Source organism: Tigriopus californicus, chromosome 9, assembly GCF_007210705.1.
Source record: "Tigriopus californicus strain San Diego chromosome 9, Tcal_SD_v2.1, whole genome shotgun sequence".
In the NCBI taxonomy this organism is placed as follows: Eukaryota; Metazoa; Arthropoda; class Copepoda; order Harpacticoida; family Harpacticidae; genus Tigriopus; species Tigriopus californicus.
This window is the reverse complement of record NC_081448.1, coordinates 5,704,476-5,718,108: the sequence shown is the minus strand read 5'-3', so window position 1 is coordinate 5,718,108 and position 13,633 is coordinate 5,704,476. Positions and strand designations below refer to the sequence as shown.

Sequence of the window (13,633 nt, the reverse complement as noted above, 5' to 3'; positions counted from 1 at the left end):
GAATAAGCCGTTATATCTTGGAAAATTCTTACAGTTTTGTTTTTTACGATCACTCGCTTTGCTTTTGGCCTCGCCTGGAATTATGGAACAGCTGAACAACTCGAAATCCACATTCTTTTCCTTAACCCAACCTCGAGAATGTAAAAAGGCACAGTTGCCAAAGAATAAACCTTGGCTGTATTTACATAAAATAGTTCTATTGTAGAAAAACATTTGCATTGTTAGCCTTAGTACTTATTCTAGAAGGGTATCAGATCTGTTGCCTTGGAAAATTGATAAAATGATTTTCAATTGAATTAGGGCAAAGAATGGAATGAAGTGCAAAGTACTGATTGGGCAATGAGAATGCAGGCGCTAGAAGATTACCAAAAAAACTTGTTGATTCTTTTTGGCCAAAATTTTGCGCCAAATTCCCAATATTTTCACTGTTTAAGCATGTTTTCCACTTTCTTGACCCCTCCTAAACTTTTTTTACTTTTTTCAAATTCTACAACATGGTTTGCCTTTTTTTTACTGTCACTTAGGTCCTTTGCTTCTACCTTCTCAACTTTTTTGGAACCTTTTTATTTAGTTTTGTACGACAAGTCTGCAAAAAAAGAGAGCTTTCAGTTGAGTTACATCTGCCGTCATGGGTCTGATTATGGAGGTCGCAATTTGACTGGAAGTCTTTCCAATTGTCGTTGGATGCCGCAGTAGGCTTTTATCTCATTAAGAGAAATGGGACTAAAACGAGTCTAAAACGAAGAAGGCCTTACCTTTGATCGGTTTTCATCTCCCATCCTTTTAAAGAGCTGAGACTACTGCTGATCAGTTCCAGCCATTATGCTCCAGTTTTCACGTATTGAATTGTCCATAATTCAAAATGATTGAAATTGGAATTCAAAGAGTGTGAAAGAGTTGGCTCTTTTCGCTTAGTAGGGATAAGCACTACTGATGGGAACAAACAGGAAAACCGAATTTCCAATGGGTTCAAACAAACATAAACAAGCAAAAGATTTCAAATAAGCAAATAAAAATCAAACAAACTGAAAAAGGGAGCTGAAGAAAGAGTCAAAACTCCATAAATTTTATTTTGGTGACAAACTGAGTAATCCTTTTATATGTGAGAATTAAAAAAACTAGCTCATTACGTTATATCCTGGCTTAAAAACGAATTTAGATCAATTTGGTGCTTAATTTCATTCCGTAAGTACTCCAAGAGCTTTAATTTTGTTAAGGGTTATGTTCTCTATTTTAGAATTACCTTTTCGACCAATGCGATTAAATTCAAGAGTGTCTGAAATTAATCAAACAACATAGATTGGAGTTCACATCTTCTTTGCTTGAGAAATGTTCCTCTGCAATGGCATTCAATTTATCGCAAATTTTTGCTTAGGAGACATTGGTATGATGATAATTTCGTCAAACCTAAATTCCCCTCCCCTCCCAAATTTATGTCATATCTTCTTTTAGTCAGAATCATGAATTCAAATTTCTTTCGCAATTGGGAGGCAGGCAGAAAAATACAACTTGATTTTGTTCTTTTTTCCAATGGCTTAAAATTCCATAAAATAATGATGAAAAATTGTTGGTGGCAAATTGTTGTGACTGATTGTCCCTCTTAGTATTTCAGACCAGAGGGAATTGGAGTGGGAATTTGTAATTGCACACTGTTTGGACATTGACCAAAATCCTAGGGTTATCTCACAATTGCAGGATCCCCTTAAAGATTTCGATATTTCGTTGCCTATTCCAGCCAGGGATAAGAATTCATTAAAAGCCATTTTTGACCAAGTAGCAGAAAATGGTGGTAGAAAGTGACAGAAATTCCTTCAAAGTAGAGTTTTGCCATTGCTGATTCCAGCACTTTAAAAGTACTATCATTTACATAATTTTGTCATTTCGTTGACAAGCAAAGCCAATGAAAAATCCTAAGTCAAGTTTGAATGATATTAGGAAGAAAACAGGTATAATATCTCTTGATGAAATCTAACAATTTTTTCCATTTAGATCATTGGCTGCTCATTATAACAGTTTAGTGAAATGACTCATACAAGTGTTAAGGCTTATTTCTGAAGTGAGTTTAAAGTTCTTCGTTTTATTCCAGCCCTCTTTCTTTCTAATGATTTTACTTTAAGGTCTATTTCTAACGTTGCATTCTATTTTTCCATATATCTTTTCTTTTAAAATCTGTGCTATTCCATGGTTTTAGAAAAATATTTGAAAAGCGACCCATTCAAGAGTTCAAGGGGTCCATGAGAATATTTTAAGTTCTTGGCAGTGCACCTCTTCTATTCATTTTGACTTGAAATTCAATTTCAGAGGATGAAAAGCATTGTACTTCTACATAACGTTTTTCTATTAAAATTTATGTTAAGTCATGGTTTTGCCTATTTTTGAAGTGTGCTCTGTGCTTTGGTTTTGTAATGTCCCCCCTCTTTAGGGCGCTGAGTGACGTCACAGCTGGTAGTAGCAGGTTCTTACCTTGTTACCAATAAATTGCCGTCCTACCTGTTTCTCGGTTTGATCCAATACAAGGACATCATCATCATCAAGAGATGGTACTAGGGAAAATCATAACTTTTGCCATGATTGATCAAACGTTGTCTCATTAGCTTGAGTTTCTCCTTGGCTTCTGTGCATATGTGGTGATTGTGAGTGCATGAATGTGAATTACCATGCTTGAACTTGAATAACCTATCCAACTCTTATTGCCTCTCCTGTCTTTGACCAACTTTTTGAGTTAAGACTGGCCATTCTAACCACCGGCGCCATTTTTTACCACCTTCCAACCATTTTTGCCATGAAGTGGCAACTTTTTGAAAGCCGATTTTTGCCATCGCCGGCCGCTCGACGTCTGTCCTTGACTTTGGTCCATTACTTCGAATGGCCAATGGCTGCTACATGCTTACTCTCGATCTCAGCACAAAAGCTTCAGTCACAAATTCAAACAGGCTTATGGAGTCCGATTTTGGTACTTTAGTTGCGTGGTTATCAATTTGCATTGAACGAGATCATCAATGTTATCCTCAACACCATGAGCCATCCAAAAAAATCACGGGCTTTTTTACCCCCACCTTACATTCGTCCCGTTTGAGACTGAGTTGATTACAAAGAAATGATTTGAGAATAGATGATGAAACTATGTCAAACCAGTAAGATGGGTGAAACAAGCCAAGCTTGAATCCCTGTCTGTAAAATGTGACAAGCACCATCTTTGTGAATTCATTTGAAGGAACTTTTCTTCCCTTCACAAAATGAAGAAAAAGTTATGGCTTGACGAAAATCATTAACCTTCACAACATGAGCAAATATGACCTTCCTGTTAGGAAAAAGGTAAAAAAAGCCCTTTTCATAAGTCCACAAAGCTTTTTTGGATGTCTGCTTTGTACACATGTATGAAACTGAGTATGCAATCTTCAACTTTAAACATAATAACTGTCCATTGACTTGGTCTTGTTATTTTGAATATAACAAAGAGGGCTTCATGAAAAATGTTCTGGTGGTTGAAATAGAGTAGCTACTAGTTTGTTTCAAATTGGAGGTTAAGTTTTTAGCTTCCCACATATGACCGTGGTAGATGCTTAAAAAGGAAACCTCATTGGCTCATAATCAGGGCAATAGTTGTTCCTCAATAAAGGAACAAATTACAGTCACATTAGTAAAAAATAGTAATTTGTCACACAATCATTACTCAAAAAAAATGTAATGGTGTTACTAGTTACAATTACTTTTACAAAAATATTAGATGACCAATATTTTATGGCTTGCCTCATCCAGACCATTCTTCTCAAAAGAAATGGAGTTTTTTTGACTCAAGCAGTCCTAATGAGTAACATTTGAAGATTTCTTGTCAGCATTTTTTAATAATGAGCCTTGGCATTTAATCTTGGCATGATTGTTCAAAATGTATTGAATCATAATACTTTGAGGAGTCAAGATTGGGACCCTGGATTGAAGAATTATTGTTAAAGGTTTGAAACAATATCGCAAAATTCATGATGGGAAACAGCATTAGACATTGTGAAGTTGGTAAAGCTTCTCTGTAAGAAGTCCATCCCTTAAGTGAAGTGAAGTGAAGAGGCTCTGGAAATTTGAAGCATCATATCCAAGCCAAGGAGACATTTTTGGTGCTTGAGTCAAACAGAATTAGATTGAGAAGATGTAAACACTAAACTAGCAAATGCAACAAGATTCAAAACCAATAACACCTTCAGAGCACTTAAGGGCAAACATAGTTTTCAACACTGACTTTCTTTGATCAAAATATGCTGGATGGAATTAGCAAAAATGGCAATTTCTGTTGAGCTTTAAGGTTCTTCAGCTGTCACGAGATAAACGAAAAATTAAAGGCCATACTGGAAGCTGAAAAAGGAACAAGTAAACGAGTAATTCTTGTAGATTTTGGGTCGTTACAATCACACAATTTTAAAATGTAATGCAATTGCAGTTCCTTTTTTGAGAAATGGAACGAATTGCTGTAATTTCGTTACTAATGCCCTGCTCGTAATTGTGTGGTAAAGATTGCATTAAAGCTTCCATCCAACGCAATGTCACATTTTTGTAATCACGCAACTAAAGTACCAAAATTGGACTCCAAAAATCCATTTGAAAAATTCAAAAGTCACAGTCTTATGTTTAGCCAACACGTTCTGGCTTAAATTTCTGTTAGTGTTTTGTTCATCCTTCATTTTTCATGTTCAACGGTCAGACAAGTGACAACTGAGTGATGGTCCATCCAGGTCAGTTGTACCTGCGGTATGGTGTGTCCATTCTGCCACGAGGGTCGGGATTTCCCCAATTTTGTCCAACTGCTTCCGAGTCCTAAATTTCGTGAGGCTGGTGCTGTCGTTGCCATCGGTCTTGTTGGGCCCTTCGGATGCGTTCCATGGTGGGCCCAGCAATCCGATTCACGTAGGCCTTGCGCTCGAAATCGCGCATCTCCAAGTATTTCCTCAATTTTTGGTGACTACTTGTGTCCAAATCCCAGTTTTGTCGGAAGCTAGACTCGCGAAATTGGCCCACTTGTGTAGGCAAGACCGCCGACCAAGCCTGAATGTCACTGATGGCCCGAATTTGGCCGCATTGATGGGTCAGCAATTGAAGCGTGTTCACGGTCAGATGGTCACTTTTCTCGCAATGGAACTCCTCCAGATGCGTCCAGCCGTGTTGGACGTACACCTTGAGCATGGCTTCGTCGCCCACGTCACTGTTCCGCCCCAAATGAACCCGTCGCACGTGAGCACATCGACTGAGAAGGAACGTGAAGTAGATAGCCCGACATGGACTCTGGAGGGCGATTTCTTCGATGTGGACCAGATCCCGCATAGCCTCGTGAGCCTCTTTGGCCATGATGACGAAGCGTTGCCGCCGCTCGTATTCTTCGTCCGAGTTGGGATCGGACACGGGACGGTAGTGGCCCAGGTCACAATTGTTCAATCCCAGTCTGATCAGGTCGGGACAAGTTTGGGAGATATGCGCCAAGGCTCCGTAGTCTACTTGGCTCATGGCGATCAGATTGAGGCGTTTCAAGTGGAAGCCTCGGAGGGATAGCAAGTCTTTGACTTTGTCCTTGTAGAAAGAACCTCCATACAGGTCCAATTCGGTCAGGTACTCGAATGTAGCCAAGACGAGATAATCGGGTACGCATGATTCGTGGAAGATAAAGTACATGGTGGCCATGTAGGGACACATCCGACCGACCATCTCCATCTGCCATTCCTCGTGGAAGTAGTAGCTTTGAGAAGGGAAAAAGTCCGTAAGGAGAAATTGAGGGGCATCCACCTCCTCCAGGTAGTCGATCCATCCGAGTGCTTCGCAAAGAAAATCGCCCCGAACCAAATTGGTTAAATTGGGCAGACTTATCAAAATCCTGGCCTTGGATTCGTCGTCCATAGGCGTGTTGAACAGATTCAACTCTTCGACATTGGACATCAACATGATATAGGGTGCCGCTTTGTTGGTCACACCCTTGGAGTTTTCTACGTCAAGTACTTTAAGCGTCTTTGCACAGGTTTCAGATAATATCGCGACTAACTCCACGGTACAGTCATGCTTGCAAGTAAATCGTTCCAATTTGGTCATGACTTTCAGACCCCGAATCAAGCCCGGTATCATCCCTTTGAAGAGCCATTGTCCTCCTTGGCCAGTTCCCAAAATCAATTCTCTTAATTCTGAATACGTTTCAAAACGATCCACTACCCGTGATCGAAGCGACTTGGGAATGTAACGAAAATCGAGCCGCCTCAACATTGGTAGCAAGACCAGATCGGTGAAGGACGAGGTGGCCTCCATTTCTTGCCGATATTGAGCCATATCCCCTGCCGGGTTCCACAATTTCCGCGTTTTCGTTATGGCTTCTTCTACGCCTTTGAGCAATGCCTTGAAGACATCTTCGTAGTCGTACCAAATAATCTGTTCGTTGATGCATTTCTGGGACAGTTTCACTTGCGCTTGAAGTAAATGATCTCGATTGACTTCCATATCCCCGTCTAAAATGGAATACCATTGAAGTGCACTGGACTTGGATGCCATTTTTCGAATGTGGGTTGTCACCAAGGTGGGAATAGCCTTGAGACAGAGCTCTCTCAATGTCTTGACTGGTTTCTTTGCCACCATTTTGGCTATACAACGTAAAACATATGAATAGAGTATAGAATCAGACTTCCTTTGTTTTTCGGCGGTGACGTCTTTGTTTTTTTCTTCGTTTCAGACTTTCCTTTTTCCAACCACTGACTCCACAGAAGGCACAGAAGGAACTTGTTCCAAGAAACAAACAAGGCTTGAAGGAGCTTTCTTTTCATTTGATCCATGTTCCTATCCCAGGGAACAAGCCGAAAGTAATGCCTAGATTCCGTGAGTGTCGCAACATTTGACAGACAGCATGGAGGACACGCTTGATCTTCAGAAAGCCATCCAGCGATATATCAGGTCGCCGAATTTGACCAAAGTTGAGATTCTAATACATTTCAATGCATCACATTGGAGCCGAATCTGGCGAAATGCTGATAATTGGGACACAGTGAAGGTGTTGATATCAGTTGTGAAGAAGATCGTAAAGCTTCATGGATTCTTCCCGGAGATATCTCGTGACCTAATCGCCAAAATTATCAATGACAAATTTGTAGTCGAGATCAAGGACGCTTTGAACGGAGCCGTGGATCGGACAGAATTGAAAGACGTATTGGATACATTACGAGATGTCGATGCAAGTGTTGGGCTGGACGACGACACACTTAAAGCTTTGATGAGGACTGCAGATGCTAGCTATGGTCGAGCCGAGAAAACTCCCAAACCTGAGCGCATCTTTCCTGCTGATTTTTTAGAAGACACCATGAAAGAATTGAAAGCGAACAAAAAAGTCGGCGCTTTTAAGAGTAAAGAAGACTATGTCAGCATTCATCGAGAGCTTCTCAGGCAAGATTATCTGATACCTCTAAAACAATATTTGGATCAGATGGGAAACAATCGTTCTACCGCCTGTGCCGACTACGATCTAGCTTCCATTGAAAGCTTAGAGATTCCTGCTCGAAAATTACTCCTCAAGCTGAATGTTCCAAAATTGACGGAGCAACTTCGAAACAAAACATCAAAAAAGCGCCTCGAAGAAGGGTCATTGATTTTTCTGATACCGGCTGATGCTTGTCAAAGTCGTCCGTTGTTTGGACTAGTTTGTTTTCCTGCAACGGAGCTTATCCGAGGCAAGTTATATGTGAGCGTGACTTTACTGAATCCTGATGACTGGACCAAGATCAATCTCAATAAGAAGTACAAGTTCTTCGAGTACCTGAAACATTATGAAACTCACATTCACCCTATTCTGTGTTTAGACAAACCAGTGAATGACCAGTTCGATGCTACTTTAGTTCACTGTATTAACAATGACCAAGGCATAAGTTGTGAAAGTGGAAGTGACAATGCGGTAACCATAAATGCTTTGCTGAAAAGTGAAACCAATTCACCTGAGATCCAAATCCATCATGCTAAAGACTTAGTTAACCATCTCCAAGAAGCAAGCCCTATCAACAAGGAAGATCCACGGCAATTGAGCATGGTCGAATTTCTCGAATCCTCGTCAAACGCAGAGAACTTCAAATTGAATGATATTCAATTGCAAGGAATTAAATTTGTCCTCAACAATAAATTGTCGCTAATCCAAGGTGGTCCTGGAACAGGTAAAAGTTTCATGGGAAAGACTTTGGTCCATTTCTTCTTGCAAAACGCCTCCTTTTGGTCCAACAGTCCATCTAAAACCCCGATTATTATCATGAGCTATACCAATCGTGCGTTGGATTCATTCCTCGAGGATGTCTTGCCTTTCACACAAAAAGTGATCCGATTAGGAAGTCAATTCAAGTCCAGTCAATTGGAACAATACTCGTTGAATGAGATTCTTGCCGTGACGAGAAATTCCAGGCATCCGAATTTCATCTTTGTCGAAAAGGATTTGATATCGCAATTGTCGGATTTAAAGGCCAAGCTGCAAAACGAAATCGAAATGCTAAATAACAGTTTAAACATCTTAAACTTTTCCGATGAAAGATATGTGCGAAAGAATGGAATCCTGTTAGTCCCAGGTATGAAAATTAACTGGAAAAATGACGAAATACGTAAATGGATGAACGGTGATACATCGGATGAAATGGTTATCGATCAACCCCATTGGGAAATACCCATTTCAGAAAGAATGCCTCTTGTATTCTCTGCTCAAACCTTATTTCAAGCCGGAATCCAGGAAGAAGTGGCCAATCAAACAAAACTCATCTTAAGTCTTAAACGCAAAATAGAGGAAATCCAAACTTTGGAAAGTATTGAGGTTCTGAAGAAAGCAGACGTGATTGGGGTCACCGTGATTGGAGCAATAAAGTTCAAGAAGATGTTGGAGTTCATTAACAACCGAATCGTCGTCATTGAAGAGGCTGGCCAGATCCTGGAATCACAAGTTTTGGCAGCCTTGCCCTCGTCTTGTACACAATTGGTGATGATTGGTAAGCATGTTTATTAGTTTGAGTGGCCGTTGATGTGAGATGTATTTGAAGTGCTCACTTTCTGTGTTTCAGGTGATCATCAACAACTGAAACCAATCACCACCACTTATGAGCTGACCAAGAAATACAGCATGAACGTTTCCATGTTTGAGCGGCTCATCAACAATAAGATTCCGTTCGTGGAATTGCAGGAGCAATGTCGAATGCGATCTGAAATTTCCAACCTTGTTTCCAACATTTTCTATTCAAATGTGAGAGATCACCGAAGTTGTCATACCTTACCCGATGTGAAGGGCGTTTCCTCAAATTTGTTGTTCTTCTCCCACCAAGAACGAGAATCCGAGGACCCGAATGCCGTCACAAGCAAATCTAACGAATACGAAGCTGCCTTTGCATTAGGCATCGCTTCCTACCTCTGCAGTTTTCACGATCCAACCCAAATCACTGTCCTCTCTACGTACACGGGCCAATTTGAAGTTTTGAATCATCTAGTGAACGTGCGATTTCCCAAATGTCGTGATATCAAATTGGCTGTGGTAGACAATTACCAAGGTCAGGAGAACGACATCGTCATTTTGTCATTGGTCCGGGGTGGTGCGGAATCGATTGGATTTCTCAAGGAATCCAACCGAGTGTGTGTAGCGTTAACCCGAGCTCGATTGGGTCTCTTTGTCATTGGACATGTCGATAGTTTGACCCAGAAATCCCCGCTCTGGCGTCGAGTGGTCGACCATTTTCGAGGTGAAAATCGCCTGGTCAGCAAATTCCCATTGGTCTGTCCTAGCCATAAATCTTCCAAAATAGAAATGACCGATGTGGAGCAATTTGAAAGGGCTACCAAAAACCACTGGTGCCAAGAAAAATGCGCAATGGAATTACTGTGCTCTCACATTTGTCCCGAGGTTTGTCATTTGGAGGATAAGAGTCACAAATCTCGGTTTTCCTGCCAATCACCGTGTTTAAAACATTGCTCCGAAGGGCATCTTTGCCTCAAGCCTTGTTCAGCCACTTGCTTTCCTTGTCAAGAACAAGAGAGTGTGCGATTCGAACCTTGCGGTCATGTGGCTCTGGCTCCATGTGCCTCTTTGCGACTTCCTCGAACTTGCTCAGTTGAAACGAAGATAGTCTTGCCTTGTGGACATGAAAATAACGGCAAATGTGGCGATCACGAGCGTATTTGCGACGCTGCTTGTGAAATTGAACTCCCGTGTGGTCATCTCTGTCAAAGAACATGCCATTTGAGTACCGATCCCCAAGATCATACAAGGCAATGTCAGGAACCATGTGCTATGCTCAAGAAGGATTGTCAGGCACATCATCCTTGTGAAAAAGCGTGTTTTCAAACTTGCGAACCGTGTGACGTCCCTGTATCCATCGATCTTCCATGCGGTCATCCAAATTCGGATCTTGTATGTTCTACGAATCTTGACGAGTTCGATTGCATGTCCAAGTGCAATCGGATGCTGATATGTGGCCATCATTGTCGACAATTTTGCTACGAGTGCAGGAATGGTTGTGGTCCCTGTCCAAGTGCGAGAATCGTGCATTTAGCCTGTGGACATTCTGAGAAAGTAAGCTGTTCCCAACTGAAATCCCATAAATGCTCTCAACCTTGTAGCCGAATTATGCCCTGTGGACATCCTTGCCCTTTACAGTGTGGGGATATTTGTTCTCAAGCTCAATGCCAAGTAGTCGTCTCAAGTTCTACGAGCTTAAACCTGAAAATTGCTGCATGTTCACATTCAACAAAGACTCCGTGTTATCTTTTGAACTCGACCACTCCTAAATTTGGTGGCGATGCCCAAACATTATTGCCTTGTTTGGAAATTTGCTCCGAAGTTTTGGATTGTGGGCACACTTGCCTTTGGAAATGTGAGGACTGCTCTGGCGGAAAGCTTCATTTTCCATGTTTGGACCGATGTTCTAGGTCTCTGATCTGCGGCCATATCTGCGAATCTACTTGTGGCGTGCCTTGTCCTCCTTGTAGGAAAAAATGTGAGATTCGTTGCGCTCACCAAGCTTGCCGGTCCAAATGTGGAGACCCCTGTTCCAATTTTTGTAAGGTAGGTCATACGGTGCATGTTCCTACAGGGACTCTAAATACTTCTAACATGTAATAGATTAGACTATGTTAAATTTGCGTTAGTTTTTCTCACTTTTTAATTCAAAGCTTAGTTTTCGAAACACGATCCTTTTAAAGCAATGACTTTAGCCAATCTGATCCGAAAACGGTGAAAAAATGCGGATTTTGGTTGGAGGGATTTTTTCCATGGTGCTTCAAATTGGCTGCCTAGAACTTTAGTAGAAGGGGGCCTTTCTTTGCAAGTTTCTTTCTCAACAAACGACCACACAGCATCGACCAGAGTTTTCAAGATCTGGAGAATTTGGGGGCCATAGTTTAGGTCTTCAAAACAGGATTCCCCCATTAGCCAAATAGGAGGTAGTCTTTTTGGCTGAATAAGCAGGAGCAAAATCTTGTTGAAAAACAACAGGCTGTGGTTTTGTGCTACTTTTCTCATCTAGGGTATCACACAAGAATTGAAAACCTCAATGTAGGAATCTGAATTTAGTCTGAATCCCTCTGGAACCAGGTTGGAGGTCCAATCCAATGCGATGCATTGGTTTGTTTGGCACTGCCTTGATGCGTCTTTTTATTCCAGCTACCACTCGTTCTTTCTTTCTTAGGAGGGGGATGAGGGTCAGCTTGCCAATCAAGTTGGTTGTGACATCGCAAATAGTCTGGCGGGCCATTTTAAGGTTCAAACTTACTGTCCCGCACACAGCAAAGCTGCAATGATTTCTTTTTTTTTGCTTTCATGAGTTTTCGCTTCGATTTTTTTTGTTTACATAAATGAAAAGAGCGGACAATGACAAAAAACAGGATTTTAGAAGAAAAAAGACACCCGGTACAGTACACTAGATCTCAATTTGAAATTTGGACTCCAATGAATTGGTTTTTTTTTGCTAAGGCATCCAAAGCATCCAAAATAGTCAAATAAAACAGGTGTCATATCTCTTAAGATATATTATTCCATGATTATGACGCATCCAAATGAGTTTAAAGAACAACATGTCGCTCAGAGCTACAGTATGTCTACTTATTGATTGAGGGCCATTCCCAGACTGGGAACCATAGTTTCATAACAAGGTCACCAAATTACTTGAAATTTGGTCAAGATGTTTTTTCTACAAATAGTAATTAAAAAAGCAAAAAATGTATTGACTGATTGTGTTTAGAGCAAATTCTTGCTTTATCATGTAAACCTAATTAACCCCTTTCCTGTGTTATACTTTAAGACATATTTAAAGTCATTTTAGGTATTTTTGCATGCATAGTTTGAAGGATATAATATCAATGGCTACGAAAATGATATTGGTCACATATTTTGTTCAATACTTATGCCAATAATTGACATTCAAAAAATTCAGCAGCAATAGTTTAGGCCTTACTTGGCGGGAAAGGTTTCGTGATCGCAAAAAAAAAATGGCGTTTCCTTGCTTTTGTGTCCTTGGTTCATATAAAAAGGGGGTGGTTGAAAATAATCACGAGGATCCTTTCATGGTTTTTTTTTGTTTCACAGGTGAAATGCGAGGCACATTGTGCTCACGGCCAATGCAAAAAGAAGTGCTCTGCGATTGATGGGCACCTCATTTGCAATGAACAATGTCAGAAAAGAATGAAATGTGGTCATTTCTGCTCGGGATTTTGTAGGGAAGAATGCCCAAAAGAGTGTCTGCAATGCCAATCCGGACAAATTCAAAAGCAAGTCTTGAAAGTAGTATCAATTTCGATGGAAGAAGAAAAAATTAACTCTTAATTGATTACAGGTTGTGCGTTCTACCGTGTGGACACACAATTTGTGTGGATCGTATATCAAGTGAAGGAGAAATAGTGACACTCCCAAAATGTGAGATTTGCTCAAGGGTGATCGGTCACCACCACAGATTTCAACCAATATTGGCTTATTGGAAGAATCGAATCTGCAATGCTATGGACAGGATATTTCAATTCAATACAAGTGCATCAAAACTCAAAACCTTGGCGGAAGAAACCGTGGCCAGTAAGCTATAAACTGAGAAAACAAAATAGAAAAGCATGTTGACAAGATTGATTCTGTATCTCTTTCAGCCATCGATGATAAAGAGATTCGAGCCAATGTGGAAAAACGCTTGAAGAATCCCAAGAACCCCTGGACAGCCATCGACTTGACCGTTTTAGTTTACAAGCTCAAAGTCTTGAACGAATGCCCAAATTCTGAAGCCGCTTTCCGCAAGGAAACTGCCAAAAAACTAATGAAATTCGGAGCCTGTCGGGAAGAGTTCTTTCTTCGACTGCTAGATTATTTGCATCAATTTAACATATCTACGGACGTTTGCCTGAACGTCCAGTTTTTTTCGTTTGAAAACGGTGCTTGGCTCGTGAGGAAAGACGGAGAAACAATTGAAGTCGACTACTCTGTTCCCAAATAAGATATTTATGAAACTCTTGACATTCCTATGTTCCTTTATCCACCGATTTACACTCTGTGCCTTTATCACCCTTTTGCTATTGACGTGGATCTATGAATTTGTACCCTGAAATGACATTTGTTTCTATTAAAAAAACATAAAATAAGTTTCAACTCAATAAGAGCACGAAGATTATTAGTAACGCGTGGCTCGCCTGT

At 40.6% G+C, this 13,633-nt stretch overlaps 2 protein-coding genes across 5 annotated transcripts; one reads left to right on the top strand and one right to left on the bottom strand.

The window, feature by feature from the left end:
• Positions 1–4,520: 4,520 nt before the first annotated feature.
• LOC131887417 (uncharacterized) lies at positions 4,521–6,698 on the bottom strand. The gene has a single exon (XM_059236023.1). It carries the CDS (start codon positions 6,595–6,597, stop codon positions 4,804–4,806), a length of 1,794 nt encoding a protein of 597 aa, XP_059092006.1. The 5' UTR covers positions 6,598–6,698; the 3' UTR covers positions 4,521–4,803.
• Positions 4,576–13,453, top strand: LOC131887415 (NFX1-type zinc finger-containing protein 1-like). 4 transcript variants are annotated; one of them, XM_059236021.1, is made up of 6 exons: positions 4,576–4,646; positions 6,692–8,966; positions 9,039–11,029; positions 12,548–12,729; positions 12,795–13,027; positions 13,096–13,453. In XM_059236021.1, exons 2-6 carry the CDS (start codon positions 6,863–6,865, stop codon positions 13,434–13,436), a joined length of 4,851 nt encoding a protein of 1,616 aa, XP_059092004.1. In that variant the 5' UTR covers positions 4,576–4,646; positions 6,692–6,862; the 3' UTR covers positions 13,437–13,453. The 4 variants fall into 4 exon arrangements, 2 of the variants coding, with proteins under 2 accessions (XP_059092004.1, XP_059092003.1); XM_059236020.1 differs by having other exon boundaries at positions 4,584–4,721; XR_009374032.1 differs by lacking the exons at positions 12,795–13,027; positions 13,096–13,453 and having other exon boundaries at positions 4,584–4,721; positions 9,039–10,537; positions 10,894–11,029; positions 12,548–12,688.
• Positions 13,454–13,633: the final 180 nt, after the last annotated feature.

Excerpts from the sequence above, each read along its gene's own strand:
- LOC131887415 (XM_059236021.1), top strand. The coding sequence starts at position 6,863 with ATGGAGGACACGCTTGATCTTCAGAAAGCCATCCAGCGATATATCAGG. Across the intron at positions 8,967-9,038 it reads TACACAATTGGTGATGATTG|GTGATCATCAACAACTGAAA; the intron begins GTAAGCATGTTT and ends TCTGTGTTTCAG. Across the intron at positions 13,028-13,095 it reads GGCGGAAGAAACCGTGGCCA|CCATCGATGATAAAGAGATT; the intron begins GTAAGCTATAAA and ends TATCTCTTTCAG.
- LOC131887417 (XM_059236023.1), bottom strand. The coding sequence starts at position 6,597 with ATGGTGGCAAAGAAACCAGTCAAGACATTGAGAGAGCTCTGTCTCAAG.